This window comes from Hyposmocoma kahamanoa, unplaced genomic scaffold (assembly GCF_003589595.1).
Source record: "Hyposmocoma kahamanoa isolate Upper Pololo Valley unplaced genomic scaffold, ASM358959v1 65, whole genome shotgun sequence".
NCBI lineage: Eukaryota > Metazoa > Arthropoda > Insecta > Lepidoptera > Cosmopterigidae > Hyposmocoma > Hyposmocoma kahamanoa.
Window position 1 is genome coordinate 674,160 of NW_020653853.1, and position 14,786 is coordinate 688,945.

At 35.3% G+C, this 14,786-nt stretch overlaps 3 protein-coding genes across 4 annotated transcripts in view; 1 reads left to right on the forward strand and 2 right to left on the reverse strand.

The window, feature by feature from the left end:
- Window positions 1-9,258, reverse strand: part of LOC113231403 — a 35,005-nt gene extending 25,747 nt beyond the window's left edge. Inside the window, exons 1-8 of one of the 2 annotated variants that reach the window (XM_026465710.1) lie at window positions 9,070-9,258; window positions 6,789-6,953; window positions 5,652-5,891; window positions 5,127-5,199; window positions 5,020-5,028; window positions 4,044-4,217; window positions 3,062-3,207; window positions 67-153 (exon numbers count right to left, since the gene is read on the reverse strand). In XM_026465710.1, the coding sequence (XP_026321495.1) occupies window positions 67-153; window positions 3,062-3,207; window positions 4,044-4,217; window positions 5,020-5,028; window positions 5,127-5,199; window positions 5,652-5,891; window positions 6,789-6,953; window positions 9,070-9,206 (1,031 nt within the window). In that variant the 5' untranslated portion in view covers window positions 9,207-9,258. Of the gene's footprint in view, window positions 1-66; window positions 157-3,061; window positions 3,208-4,043; window positions 4,218-5,019; window positions 5,029-5,126; window positions 5,200-5,651; window positions 5,892-6,788; window positions 6,954-9,069 lie in introns of both variants that reach the window. The other variant, XM_026465709.1, reaches the window with a different exon arrangement.
- Window positions 9,259-10,812: 1,554 nt separating this feature from the next.
- Window positions 10,813-12,873, forward strand: LOC113231407 (enkurin domain-containing protein 1-like). Its single transcript, XM_026465714.1, has 4 exons — window positions 10,813-10,943; window positions 11,186-11,824; window positions 11,914-12,078; window positions 12,186-12,873. Exons 1-4 carry the CDS (start codon window positions 10,901-10,903, stop codon window positions 12,344-12,346), a joined length of 1,008 nt encoding a protein of 335 aa, XP_026321499.1. The 5' UTR covers window positions 10,813-10,900; the 3' UTR covers window positions 12,347-12,873.
- Window positions 12,874-13,044: 171 nt separating this feature from the next.
- On the reverse strand, window positions 13,045-14,135 carry LOC113231550 (nucleoside diphosphate kinase 6-like). The gene is made up of 3 exons (XM_026465873.1): window positions 13,912-14,135; window positions 13,506-13,666; window positions 13,045-13,286 (listed from the first exon to the last, which is right to left on the reverse strand). Exons 1-3 carry the CDS (start codon window positions 14,118-14,120, stop codon window positions 13,141-13,143), a joined length of 516 nt encoding a protein of 171 aa, XP_026321658.1. The 5' UTR covers window positions 14,121-14,135; the 3' UTR covers window positions 13,045-13,140.
- Window positions 14,136-14,786: the final 651 nt, after the last annotated feature.

Genomic DNA, 14,786 nt, shown 5'->3' on the forward strand with positions numbered 1-14,786 from the left:
TTTGTATTAGACCCGTCGTCCATTTATTTGTAAGTCAATGGCTGTATCAAATTGATTGGTACTCACCTCAAATTCCTTAGACGACAGTCGGAAATGATGCTGATGCGGGACTCGGCGTCCAACGGCGGCAGGAAGTGTTTCGATTTGCCCGAACTACTGCGAAAAAGTATCATTATTAAACCAGTATCCAGAATACGAGAGACAGATGACGATGAAACCAATTTATAATATACTCATGTATCGTGCAGTAGTACCAAAATCAATCATAACAAATAAAAAACATTGTTTTTTTCTTTTGTGAATGATATCGCACCCATGGTAAATATAATAAAGTCCCAATTACAACTTTTCAGAAGAAAAATTCGAGGATTCTACGAAAGAAACTAATCGATGATTTTGTATGCTTAAATAGGATTGCCTCCGTGGCCGAACTGTTGCTATGTTGATCTGCCACATAGAGGTCCCGGGTTCGATTCCCGAACCGGGAGAAATATTTGTATGTTGGTCAATCGTGTGTCCACGGCACCCGCGATAATTTTTAATTTTATAGAATATCACAATATTTTACTACCATGATAATGCAAAGATATATATGGTATAGCGTCTGACACGTATGCTAGAAGACGTCGGTTCGAATCCGGCCGGATCGAAGGAATTTTTCTGAGTGTTCGATCTTTGTATTAATAATTATAACGAATATTACTTATTTGACTGTAATTGTTTCGGACAAATGTCGGACGAAGGACGAGAGTAGATCCCCAGACGCTAGTATATATTTCCACCTGACTCTCGTCCTATAGGGGGCACTACGTCGTCTCTGGCTAGGACCGAAAACTGATGGAATGTGCATATTATTTTAAGAAATCATTTATCCCTATATAAAATACTCCAAGCGTTCTTTAAAAAGTCACCTGTTTTAACTGTAATTAAAAAGATTATAACAACGTTTCGAAGATAATTTTGTCACACTTTAATAAAGTTATATTTTTGCGATAAGTATGTCTGCCGCCATTAGTTGAAAGGGCATGTGACACTTTCAAAAAATGAGTACATGTACTGCCGAGATCGAAAGACGAATCCGCCACTATTTTTTTCCTAGGTGGATTAGGTATGAAGCTACCGTAAGAGAAATTTTTTTATGGTCTAACAAGTCAAATGGACGCTTTTCCAAAACAAATTGGTAAAAAGGCGTAATTGCATATAAACGTCATTACGTTTTAACTACACATTTTAATAACTTCAGTAAATGAAAAGACGTCACTCACACAAGTCACATTTAACTTTCTAAATCTTCCTCAGTTCCATCTCTACTTGTATGTGAGTAGTTGTTGAAAAGTGTTAATTTCCCAGATGACAATGTTCACATAAATTTAAAATAAAGTGGAAATCATCATTTAAATAATAAAATTCTTGAAAATGTCAAGTTACGACATTGTAACCCATTGTAACCACATACCTACTGCCCTTTCATTTTATTATTACACCAATGTTAACAATAGTGTTGTAATTATGCTAAGTTGAAAAGGCATAAGTGGTTACTTGCGCCCATCTTACCTAGTATTGAGTATTTTACGAACTTTTTTTTTACTAAGTTTAAAATAAAAAAGGGTAATAATTATATAATGAAGCATAAATAATAAAATATTTTAATTTCATATTTTGCGTATAATATAGTTTTATGTTACTGCATCTACAGAAAGTGTCTAAGTTTTTTCGTTTGGAGACAGCAGATATATTTCCATTTAAATTCTTAAAACATTATTTTCTCGGTTTAGAGTTTTTGTCACAATCGCCCTTTCTACTATAACGGCGGCAGATGTATATTTTAAACTTATTTAACTGTAGGTAAGGATCTGCTATTAACACTATTGCCTGTCTATCTGTTGGTTATAATTGATTTTATTTGAGTATTTCATAATTAAATTTACTAATAACAATGAGAACTCAAATATCCAAATAATTATTAATTTCAACAACAACAACAAGGTTCCCCCGAAATAATTCCAAGGAAATTTTTCATTAGTTTTTTATAATTTTTTATTTATTTTTATCTATTATAATATCAAGTCACGCGACGAACAAGTCGTGCGCCTGATGGTAAGCGACACACCTATAACAGTTGCAGTGCCACTCAAAGCTTTAAATCGCGAAGATTTGAGGAGAAGATTTCGCCAGTCACCCTGAGACATGTTGATAAGTCCCATGTGCCTGTAATTTCACCACCACCCTTCGAAACCGGAACGCGGTAATGCTCATGATACTGCTTGAAGTAAGAAAAAGATAGGGTGGTACTACTTCCCTAGATGAACTCTTTCACAAGGAGCCCTACTGCTACTAAATATCCGTCAAAACTCCGTCAATCAATTTACCAATTCTTTCAATAAACAATTTATAATTCATTTCTGTGTTAGTAATATTACCTGCTCCCTGCATTGCTCGCACATCTCATTTTGCGTTTTTTGGCCTTTTTGTGCAAAGTGTTGTTACTTGAATCACGTTTTTCTTTACACTTCTTTTTTTTGACATTTGATTCTTTTACCCCCTCCATTTGTATCGGTTTATCATATAATTTTGTAAAGAAACGGTTATTTGTTTCACGGCATAATTTCTCAGTTTACGTACTCGACAATGGTTGAGTGACATTGGTTGACATAATTACCACAAAGAATGTATAGATTCGGAATGAAAAAAAGAAATTGAATCGACTGTAGACTCCATTAATTTTGAAAAAAATGACGCTTATCTATGGACATAATATTAAACATAAATCATTTTGGTACTGACTCTGAATAGTTTTTTGGTAGTTGAAACTCTTGAAACTACACAACATGGATCTGGCCATGTTTTATAAAACTGCTGTACTTGACAAATCTTTAATAAATTAGTAAAATGAGATTTAATGTTTAGTGGGTGACTAAATAGTCGGGTTTATATTAGGTACCTACCAAATTTTCGTCTTCGCATATAAGTTTCTTATTAAATAATCAAAAAACGACCTGACCGGAATGTTGTTCAACATGAATCAAGAAAAAAAAGAAACAAGAGAGAAAAGCATACGTACCAAGGCCGAATTAGTCGGCTCATAGAACGCCCTTTACCCCAAGAGGTTCGTCGCTTCATACGTTCCATCCCCACCGTGGAATCTCCGGCGCCGTGCAGCGATCCGTCTATTGGCGTAGTGTTCTTCTGGATGCTCATAGACGACGTCTGAGGTAACACAAATGGACTTGTTGCAACAGTTTAATGAGTGTATGAAACCTGACAATCGGGAGGCTGAAGGGCGCTAGAACCGAAGAAAGTGGTAAATCTTTAGGCTCTACCTGGCCCGCTGGAAGTCAAGTAGTAACTTATACTTATATTTAAGATTATAAATGGCATCGTTGATTCTCCTTTCTTAATGAGTCGTATTTCATTCAAATGTCCTAGGGTTAATACTCGCTCCAACACAACATTGTTTTTCGTACCTATTTGCAGTACACTGGGAATAGGTTTTTAATCAGAGCATGTAAATCTTATAATGATCGTTACCACCACATCGATATATTTACCTGTAAACTAAATTGTTTTTGTCAAATGTTAAAAAAGTAGATTTTAGTTAATAAATTAAGTAATTATTTCTTTTCTGCAATAATTGTCTCAATTTTTTAAAACTTGTTTAGAGCTTTGTCATTTGGTTAGGCCTTTGTTTACAGAATTTTGTCATTGTGTAGTAGATTAAGTGCTTTCGTCCATCACTTTGTGAATTATCTATCATTGGAAACAAAATTTGGCTAAATTTAATATTTAATAGGTAAACAAAACATTTATGTAATATGTAAGCTGTATGTTTCTTTAAATAAATAAATAAATATACATATTCCTTACGTATTGCTCGCGAAGCTTACAACAGAAAACAGGAAACTTCAAAAGATTTAGAGAGACTAGATGCCTCACTAATGGTAGTGAGTTAACATGGGTTAAAAGACTAATTTCTGCAACGTTTAAGTTAAAATATAACTTGAATCACGATATAATAATATATACCCTCTTGACAGCTGTCTTACCTTACAAATCAAGCCTTCAGTACTGTAATCTGTGACCTTTTGCAACACCTCGCTGTCCGTGTTTAAATCGAGATCTGGCGAGGACTGCGCCTCTATCGACGGAGTCTCACAAACGGGGTACCAGCTGCCGTTGTCATCCACTCGCTCGATTAGCGGAGGCAAACGGTTACCGTCCTAGCATTTAAAACAAACAAATCATCAGGTGATCCTTATCATAGTTCTTCTTCTCCTTTTTGCTTATTAGCGATGCCCTTTTTGAATTTTGCCAAGATCCGATTAGTAATTTTAGAGGCTTCTGTAGGTTCTGCTATTGAGTATTGTATTAGTACTATGTGATAAAGTACAAGGATAAAGTACAAGCTATCGTTGTTCAGTTGACCACAATCATGAAAAGTATTAATAACCACTAAACTTGAGGCATAGGTAATACTCGTAAACTATCTCCCACAGGACACTCTCAACATTGATGAAACTTTCAACAGATGATTATCTATCTAGCGAAGCATTTTTTATGTCTATGTTTTAATCAGAGCTTTGAGCACCGATGTCTAGTACCGCGCCTTATTTCGGTATTTTGAGGATACATTGCATGAATTAATCTCCCCTTGCCCTTCCATCACCGATTAACCCCACGACGTGAAAGATTTCACCCTTGTATTGTAGAAATTGCATGATTTCGTACGAAAAGTTTAGCTTTTACGTTTATTACGCTTTTCAGTCCTATTTTATCTGTATTTATCAACTGCTTGGATATTTTCAGGTGAAACTGAATGGAGATCTAGCCAAACAATTACAATTCTCGGCTGCACCACCACTTTATCACATCAGGTAGTGGACAAACGTAAGCATAACTTAAAAGTGAGGGACGGTCATACCTATAAGATCCACCATCCATATCAATTTTCTACTATATCTTTGCATACTTCGTTGTATTTTTAAAACTACGCAACATTGTAATTGCGACATTATTGCTTACCTTGTCGGTCTACACATCCAAGTAAATCGCACATGAAAGGAAAATATTTGTAAATAATAACTGAAGGCATCGTAAAGAACAAATTCAATAAAGCATGGTGAAGCTACCATTAAAGTCTCACGGTGAAGTGTTCCATCTTTTCCCACGTAATATGTCCTGAGGTTCAATTTGGCTGGGAACCTGAAGATGAAGGAAACCGTTAAAAAAGGATAACCCAGAACAAGTATGTACGGGAAGCAAAAGAAACTATATACTTATTTATTTAAAGACCATTCGTGACTGTACACTTGTTACCTATATCCAAATCCAATTCTGAGCTACACGTGATAATTTGGAAGAATGTACACATATTTTGCCAACTATCACTTCACATCTGATACTATTCATTGATGTGGAAGTGAAACTACAATCAAAAGGTTAACAAAAGCATAAAGCTCTTATTACACTCTCACGAAGGAGTACAATTCAAGAAATAAAAGAAATTATAAATCTACTTATGTCAGACTTAGCAAGAACACAACATGAGTTTGAAAACACGAATCGAAAACAATGGTCCGATGGCAAATAAACAATTACAATTCTTTTTCAATTTTTCGTTGTTTTTAAAGACGTGAAAGAAAGACAAATCTAACCAGTATTTTTCTGGGATATCTTCTACAACAGGAAGTTTCAGAGAGTCGGCGCTGCACGCTTCCGTCTTAGGCAAGTCATAAACCACACAATTTTCAGGTTTATTGAGGTAAGTTCGACACCAGGTATCAGTGGGTGAGTAGGGAGGCGGTTCGTCAGGTATCCAAGACTCTACTCGGTTAGGAATGTAGCAAGGAGGATAAGCCGTAGGATCTTCGCCTGGGTCGTGACGGTAGAAGTGCCTTTGGAAAATGGAATTTATTAATTCTTTTTCAGGTATTGTCATTAAATAGGTATAAAGTGCGAGAAACTCACTGTCCGCACTGGTGTCGCGTTTAGTACACAAGTTTAAACATTAACTATTACACTTGATCATATTAGCACGACCTAACGTAATATTGTATCATATTAGAGTTTTGTCGTGTTGTACTACCACCAACACAATATTGAATAATGCAGTTGTTCTGACCCTAAAGTAACTATAAACACTTGTTTTATGGAAATCGGAAACGACGACCGTAACACAAATACCCACACCAAAGACAATATAGAAAAGATAGTGTACCTACGTTCATGACGCGGCCGGGGATCGAACCCGAGACCTCAGAAATGGCGACACCATGAAAACCCGTGTACAAGCCACTGGACCGCGGAGGTCGTTTTATTATGGCTTCATTGAGTACCTATTGAGTATGTTTTAACGACTAGAATCTCTAAAATAGAACTACTGATCTTTGCCGGCTTGCTGTGACTACAGTAAATTCTACAGGATATATCACGAGAGTGTGCAATGGGATTGCACGACTTGATTTCGTTTTCCCGCCGCGGTTAGAGACTGGATTCGCTGCATGTGAACCTTATTCCCCGAACGCTATAACTATGACCTTTTCAAAGTCAGAGTGACCTCATCGTCACTTTCCATCAGGTGAGATGGACGTCAAATGCGCACTTATTTTTTGTATAAAAAAAAGTTGCAGTCAAATAGAAATACCATCATCTCCTTGATCTTCCGACCTTCGAACGACGCACTCGGTGTGAAGAGCACGTCAAGTGCTATCCTCAGAGAGACTCAATGGTAACAAACAGTCACGGCAATTAATTCTATTGCATAATACCGAGAAAATATTAAATAACTTTACCAATCAATGAGTTTCAGCCAGGCCTCGGCGGCGCAGTGGACGACGAAGAAAATGTTTTGCTTCTCCATGTAGTGTTCATATCCGATGCGTAGCGCATTCTCGAGCATCTCCTCCCGGATGTCCAAGCACACCAGCTCGTTTTCTTCTTTTTGAAGGACCTCAGCCCTGACACCGAAGTTCAACTTTCACAAAGTGCCTAATTAGTACTATTTTTATTATTGGCACTTTTCTTTGTGCGAGTATACAAATACATCTCAGAGCATACAATTTACATACAGTCAGCGAAAACCTCTCGTTTTCAACGTAGGTTAAAAGGCGTACTGTAAGTTCAAACTAGTCAGCTAAAATTAGATGCGTATCGACTAATAGTATGATGATTAAGACTCAAGAGTCACAGAATGACAGTATATAATAACAATAGAATATTACGCGCCATATCAAAATAGGCACTGGTGGTCATAGAATTAAGAACGATTAATGACACAAAGCTATTATTATTTTGCAACAACCATTAAGTGTAGAATTAATTTAAAAATATGCTCTGACGGTGTTAAACAATATTATCTGGATTGACCTGTTTTATTTAGCTTAATAATCTTGTTTAAATAATGGTACCTTTAAATATTTTTATTTATTAAATCACAGTCACTCAGTTACTTCCCGAAACACTGGCCGGACAAATAATTAAGAACTAAAATATAATTTTCTATTTTACTAATTTGAAAATAAAATGCGATAATTCTTCATTAATATTTGTATGTCCTTTGCGCGTCATTGTTGGTTTAAGAACGTTTTATGCAATTATTTATAGAAAATAATAGGAAAAATAAATCTTGCGACTCTGCTACAAGAGAAGTTACCATAAAGCTGCGTGGTCGTAAGCCGTCATATCAGAAAATTACAGATCTTTGCAGTACTCAAAAAGAAATATGAATCAGACCGTGAAACATTTCCGTCACATTTGGCCGTCAAACACACTAGACAACTATGATATTCCCCGTAAACCTAAACAAAGAAAAACGTCTCCACGAGAAGATTCAAGAATAGTTAATTTGGCTAAGTAGACTCAAATCAAATAAAAAACGAAGTTTTTAATGAAAACTATCCTCGCGCAGTATCTGGACGCACCGTTCGAAGACGCTTGGTGGAGGCACACTTATTTGGGAGAGTAACAAGGTGCCCATGTTGACACCACGACATAAGACAGGCCCGATTTGCGTTTGCAAGGAAGTATGAACACTGGACAGAGGCGAAGTGGAAGTATGTACTTTTCTCGGATAAAACTAAATTTAACAGACTATGCTCTGATGGCAAGCAGTACGTACCTAAGAATATGGTATTTATAATCCAAAATACACGAAAAAGACTGTGAAGCACGGTGGTGGACACATTAAGATTTTGGGTTGCTTTTCTGGTTATGGCGTAGGGCCTACTAGGCTGATACAAGGTATTATGGACCATAACCAATACAAACACATCCTTGAGGAATGTATGCTACCGAACGCTGATGAATCTCCCGGTAATTTGAACATTCCAGCATGACAATGACTCGAAACATACAGCCTAATCTGTACGAAGATTCGACACTCGACAGCCAACTGGTTACTGTGTTGGACTGGCCAGCCAGATCTTAATCCAATAAAGCATCTTTGGTGTCAAGTCAAAAAGAAGTTGGCAAACAGACGATGTAGTAACGTGAACGAATTGTACAATGCGCTTTTAGAAGAATGAAACTCTATTTCACATGAAAACCGCAAAAAGTTAATGCCGCCGCTGCCGTGTCGTTATCCACAGTCGAGGACAGGCTACTAAATATTAAATTCCTTTCTCTTTTTTTATCATAATATTATTAAGAAGAAAACGTTGTTAAATTAATTAAAATATACCACTTCTCAAATTATAGTAATATTGTGAATACTAGTCAAGACCCTACCTCGTTCTTAACTGTTTGTTTAGCCTCCATCCTATTTCAGTTTACACAAAATTAAAATTATTCTAACTTTAACAGTATTTTTAATTATTATATTTTTATTTAATTTTAGATTTTGTTCGCCCCAAATGTGTACTAGCTAGCACTAGAGTCACTATTTTCCAGTAAGGGTTATTATGTTTATTATGAACATTTGTATATCAAAATGGTGCCGTATTATGAAGCGTTCTTAATTCTATGACCACCACTGTATATATAATTATTTCTTGTGTTAATATTAATAGAACATATAATAGGTTGACTATGATGATGAATAACTAAATTTTAGAGGGATCCCAAAACTCAATTTACCAAGTTCTCTCAGGAATGTCTTTCGGCAGCGCAACCAGCACCCTTTGATCGTCAAATATCTGCAGCTTTCTCCCTCGACGGGAGATGCGATTCTTGTACATACTTTGCAGACTTCGAGTACTCGCGTTTGCAATCATGATTTTTATAAATCCTCCGTACCAAAAACTTATAAAAACCGGATTAAAACATTCTAAACAAGCGAGCTTAAATTTCAATGTTTCTTTTAAATTTCGTTGGCAATTTGTCAATCAATGTGCATACATATCATAGATTTAGTTGATAAATCTCTAAGAGAATGGAAGGTAAATCTATGATACAATTTTAGTAAAAGTTTATTTAAGCTGTCTTGATGTTGTCAATGAAAAGGTAACAAACAATCAAAAAGAAACCAAGTGGATTAAGTAAATATTTTTTCAACTTGCTGAGAAGCGTACAGAAAGCGCCAAAGTGTGACAAGTATATTTTGTATTTCTACAAGGCCTAAAAGTTCTTATCAAAGAGTTTCTGTGCGTTTGGAATTTAAAATAATATGAAAATAAACTAATTACGTATTACATAAATTGTGTTTATTATAATGCTACATGCATGCGACAGATTATAAGTATTTACCAATGGTATTTGCTTAAAAACATTTGTTTTTACATTTTATTTATAAGTGCAATTGCAATTTTAATATGTTCGAGTTTTTGTCCTTTAATTTAAATTATGAACAATGATTCCTTTTAGTGATATGCATAAATATAAGCAGCTATAATTGAAGTGATTTGGCAGACATAAATTGATTAATTCACAATCATGCAACCGCCCGATGATATGCGAGGAGCGCAAGTTGTAAAAGAAAATTCTCGTGGCCCCGAAATCTAGAGGCAATAATAAGAGGTTTTCGTTCAAATGCTTTAACAACCGCCCTGTGTTACACGTGCGCCAAGGTTATTGCCCATATAACCTACTTTCTGGTAATTCTAGCAGGACAACGAAGATTATACCTTAGATTTACCATCCTCTAAGGGTTATAGGTACCCGTGTCAAACACAGTACGTACTATTTTTGAAAGCCCACATTTCAGACGCGTTCTGGCTGTACGGAAGTGGGTAAATAATATATTATTGAAAAACTCTACACTAGAACGTTACACCAAATATTTATATATTTGGTGTAACGTTGAAACACAATGAAATTGCGGTGTCGAACTGATAAATAAAAAATATATAATATACCTATAATCATAATCGATCTTATAATATAATACAATAATATCATCGAAGGAAATAGGTTAACAATGTAATCGTTAACAAAACAGCAATAGTGAAGCTTGGTCTTTTTAAATTATTTGTCGCGAATAATGGAGTGGCTATTATATATACCAACAGAATTATACGTCAATAGCTACGCCAATCGATAATTGTTAGTATCTATAAAACTAAGCGTTAGTTTGCACACATTCACACATTTGGATTATTCACCAAGGTGATCGATCGATGGCGTTTCGTCGGCAGTAAAACAAAACAACAAAAGTATAATCGATGTGGAAGCACAAATGGAAAACAAGACGTTTTTTAAATTTTTGGCGCTGCACGGAGAAAACGGAAACAAAACTGGCCAGAAACAATTGTGACAGTTAACCATAAACTACCTAAATTTCAACGGTTGACAGCTGTTTGAAAAATAAACGTGACAAAAACCGAGCGCAAATTTTATAGAAATCTCCGAATTATTTTGTCTTTAAAACATCAAAAGTGAATAATGAACATTTACCTTAATTAGGAAAATGTGCAGTTTAGAATGAACGGTAAATAATGAGTGTGTATTTTCTGTACTGTGCTATCATTTGATGATAATAATGTATACTTTGAAAGGCATATTCCCTGAACCCAGTAAGTTCTAATTGTTATATTATCAGTTTCTTTTCGATCATAACTTTTGTAGATAATAACATAGTAAATCATTGAGTCGACAGGACCTAATAGCCAACCTTCAAAATGTGAAGTGTGTGTGAACTTAAAAATACCTAGTGCGTTGTCATGGGCATCTCGATTTGTTATGACGGCACCGTCACTAAGGCTTCATGTACATATATTATGCACAACACATGACTAAGACAGAATATTTGTTTCAGAAAAAGAACAAAAAAAGAACTTTATCAGGGAAAACATGAAACAGCTAAAGTATATACAAGGCAAAATAAAGGAACCCAAGTTCAACACAGTAAAGAACCATCCATCTCGTCTAAGTCACCAGGCAGCGGCCGAGTGTTCGCTAGGCAAAGTCAAGTCTTCCCCCTCCAACAAAAGCGGCCAAATATCTCTTAACATAGCGAAAACCAGCTTAACCAACTCGCGTAAGAAACAGTCAGCAGACATAAAAATCAAGAAAGGTGACATGGCTGAGTTTTTGAAACGAAAAGAACTCTTGAAACAAATGAAGTCAACTGGCGATTCCACAGAAGATGCGAGATCAACAGAATCGTCTGGTCGCCTCAGAGATATCGGGTGTCAAACAGTTGAAACAAATCTTGCTCAGAAATTAGAAGAGAGTACAAAGTTAACAATGCTTTATCCTAAAAAGGATGAGGATGAAGCAAAGTTGAAAGCAAGTGGTGACTCAGCACACCACCGCAGCCCAAGCCGCTCACCAAATCTAGCGACGCCGCGGCGCGCTGGCGACGCGCTACAGGACTTCGAACGGCCACGCAGTCGATTGAATGCCATTCTAGAGAGAAAAGTACCAGATAACAAGGATCCTTTTCTCCCGTCAAGTACATTTCAGATAATTTACTTAAAAATTATATCATATACAATGTATAGTAAAGAAACTTATTGTTTTGATGTTTTGTAAATGTTTCAGATTACCAGAAAGGTGTACTACCAAAATACCTTCGTGAGCGCAAGGACGCCGGTCCCAAGGATGCTGAGGGTGCGATGGCTGATAATGAACAAGCTGTATGTCCTCCAGGACATGTTACTTTGCCTGATACTGAACGTAAAGAAACTTTAAGGATGCTTAGAAATAGTATGTACAATGTTGTATCATTGCCACTATAACTGGGTTTCTAGTCAAATTATTTTTCTGAAAATTATATCAATGGACATAGTATTCTATGGCTTTGTGTATTTCAGGTTTTGCAGAATTAGTAAGTGAACTGAATAAAATGCCTGTGAAGACTGACACATTGAGAATGCGCAATCGGAAAATGGAGCTAGAAAAGCAATTGACCAAACTTGAGGAGGGTATTAAAGTATTCTCTCGACCCAAAGTGTTTGTCAAGATTGGCGAGTGAAGGATTGTTATCACTTGCCTGAGGATATTCTGGCCATTCCCAATTATTTGACTCTCAGGCCAGTTTTGTTCATGAAGAGCTTCATCATAAAATACCTGGTTAATCAACACTGAATGTTAAAAATGAATGAATCAAATTAAGCTAAACTGGTTCATTCAATATTGTTTTGAACATCTGTTATCTGCCTCATGTAAATGTGGCAGACAACAAAGCTACAATATTCACTTAAATAAGTGATTTGTTTAGTGACAGTGGTTTGTCTTCAAAATTGAAGTAAACAATCTGATCTTGTATTGTGTAGAAAATAATAAAGTATTTTGTTTGTTTGTAACATTGTTGTGTAAAAATGTTTATTTAAAAAGTGTAAAATGGACAATATTTGCAGAATAAAGACATGGGTAAATCCATGGATCACACGTAATTGTTATACACGTTTTTATCAAAAATTGAATGTAAATGTTGTGAAATTCCAGTGATCTCATAAACTTAAGTTAATTTGTTTATTACCTAGCATGTATGTTAGTCTACTATTATCATTACAATATGTACTGGGTTGTTGTAATTAATATATTGCTAATGTTTGTACGGTTTACAGTGTTTCTATAACATATAATTTTTGAAGATGTGAATACTTAATATGTATTTTATTTAATAGTCTACTTAATTCTTTGGTAAATGAAATAAAAGGATAATGAGGAAGATAGAAATTATATTTCTATTGAATTAAATATATACATTAACTATTTTGCAACATAAACTCAGGTACTTTAGTATCTAGTTGTTTGTACATCAGACTACAATCTTCTAACATGTTGAAAAAGGTGGTTGTTGAAGATTATGGGTCCTTTTCTGTATGTGACCTCATCGCTATTGTGCCAATGATAAAAGGAGAAATCGGGGAAGAAAAATTTTATCTCCCGCTCGGCTGATGTGTAGGAATCTAGAAATAAAAGTTTATGATCAAAGTTAGATTGAAAAACTTAAAATTGTGTTACTATTATAACACACCCTCCACCTAAGTTCTCCACTGTCAGAACTATCAAAACCCTTCAGGGTTGGGTCAAGATTAAAACTTTCCAGGAAAGTTAAACCTTCAGTGATTGCTACAAAAAGACCACAATTAGCTACAAAAAGTTGAATACAAATTATTATATTATACCTGAACCATGAGCCACATTCCTTGTGTCAGAGATGCCAAAGATGCCCCGCAAACAATATGGGTCCTCAAATTGACCTTTATATACGCTGGTGGGGCCCAACATCCGCCGCCATAACTCTACCGCGTTCGCATGACCTATTATGTGCAAGTCTATGGAGCCACTGAAAAAAAAAAACTAATAAACCAATTGGCTGTTAAAAATAGAACTTGCATACTTATAAGGGTGTGATAAGAACCTAATGATAATGGCTATTGTATTTGAATATTCCGAAGTCAAAGACAACTTATAGTCAACGATATTATACACTTTTTCTAGTCTACTCCTCAGTCATGACAAGAAACAGAGAAATATGTATATTTAGAAATTAGGTTAAGTTGAAATTTTGTGAAGAAGATGCAACTTTACCTGGTCATAAAGGTAACCAAGCGGTTGTAAAAGAACTTCCCAACATGCTCCTTGTAAAATTTCCCCGCAGCTTCTTTGTCTAAAGTAACATTCTTGGTTTTTACTACGACGAATGAATTTTTCAAAACATTTCTTATGTACGAAACAGCAACTGGATTCTTAACTGCGTGGGGTTTTATTATTGCTAAAGTTAGTTGCAGCTTTTGCATTATGCTAATTTATCGTTTATTTAACTACTTCATTCATAATTTTAAAAATTAAAATTGAAAATTCAAAAACCTTTGAATGACAAACCGCACCTATTTTGCACAGAATTGTCGCTGTATAGCGATAATATAATGCTACAATAGCCACTTTTAAGTTAATTATTGCCGAGGAGTTGTTTTAAAAAGTGGTGGTGTAAATAAAGCTTTCGTAAATTTGCAACAAAACAAGATATACATTCTATAAAATATTCTTACTTCTCTTGGCTCTCCGCGGTAAGCGTTTTAGCCACTTTCAAAGTGTTTTGACTAACTTGTTTTTAAAACGAGGAAACTTATAAAATATCATGGAATGTAATTTGGAAACGGGATTCCAAAGTTGGAAAAAAAATGAAAAAGGAATCAGGCGAGGAATTATGAGATGTAAATAAACATGGTAAAAATAAAGAATAAATATTATGTTATTATTACAGCAGTTAAATTTTTATATTATTTTCTAAAGTAAATTTAGATAAATATATATATAGAAGAGTTATTGGACAACAACAGAAGGTGGATGGAAGTCGGAAGAAGCAAGAAGAGAATATACTAGCCCTATAAGGTGGGGTCGGGCTCGGCCTGCGGCGCAAAGTCAAAGTCAAAGATTATTTATTCCATAGGTAAAATAAATTT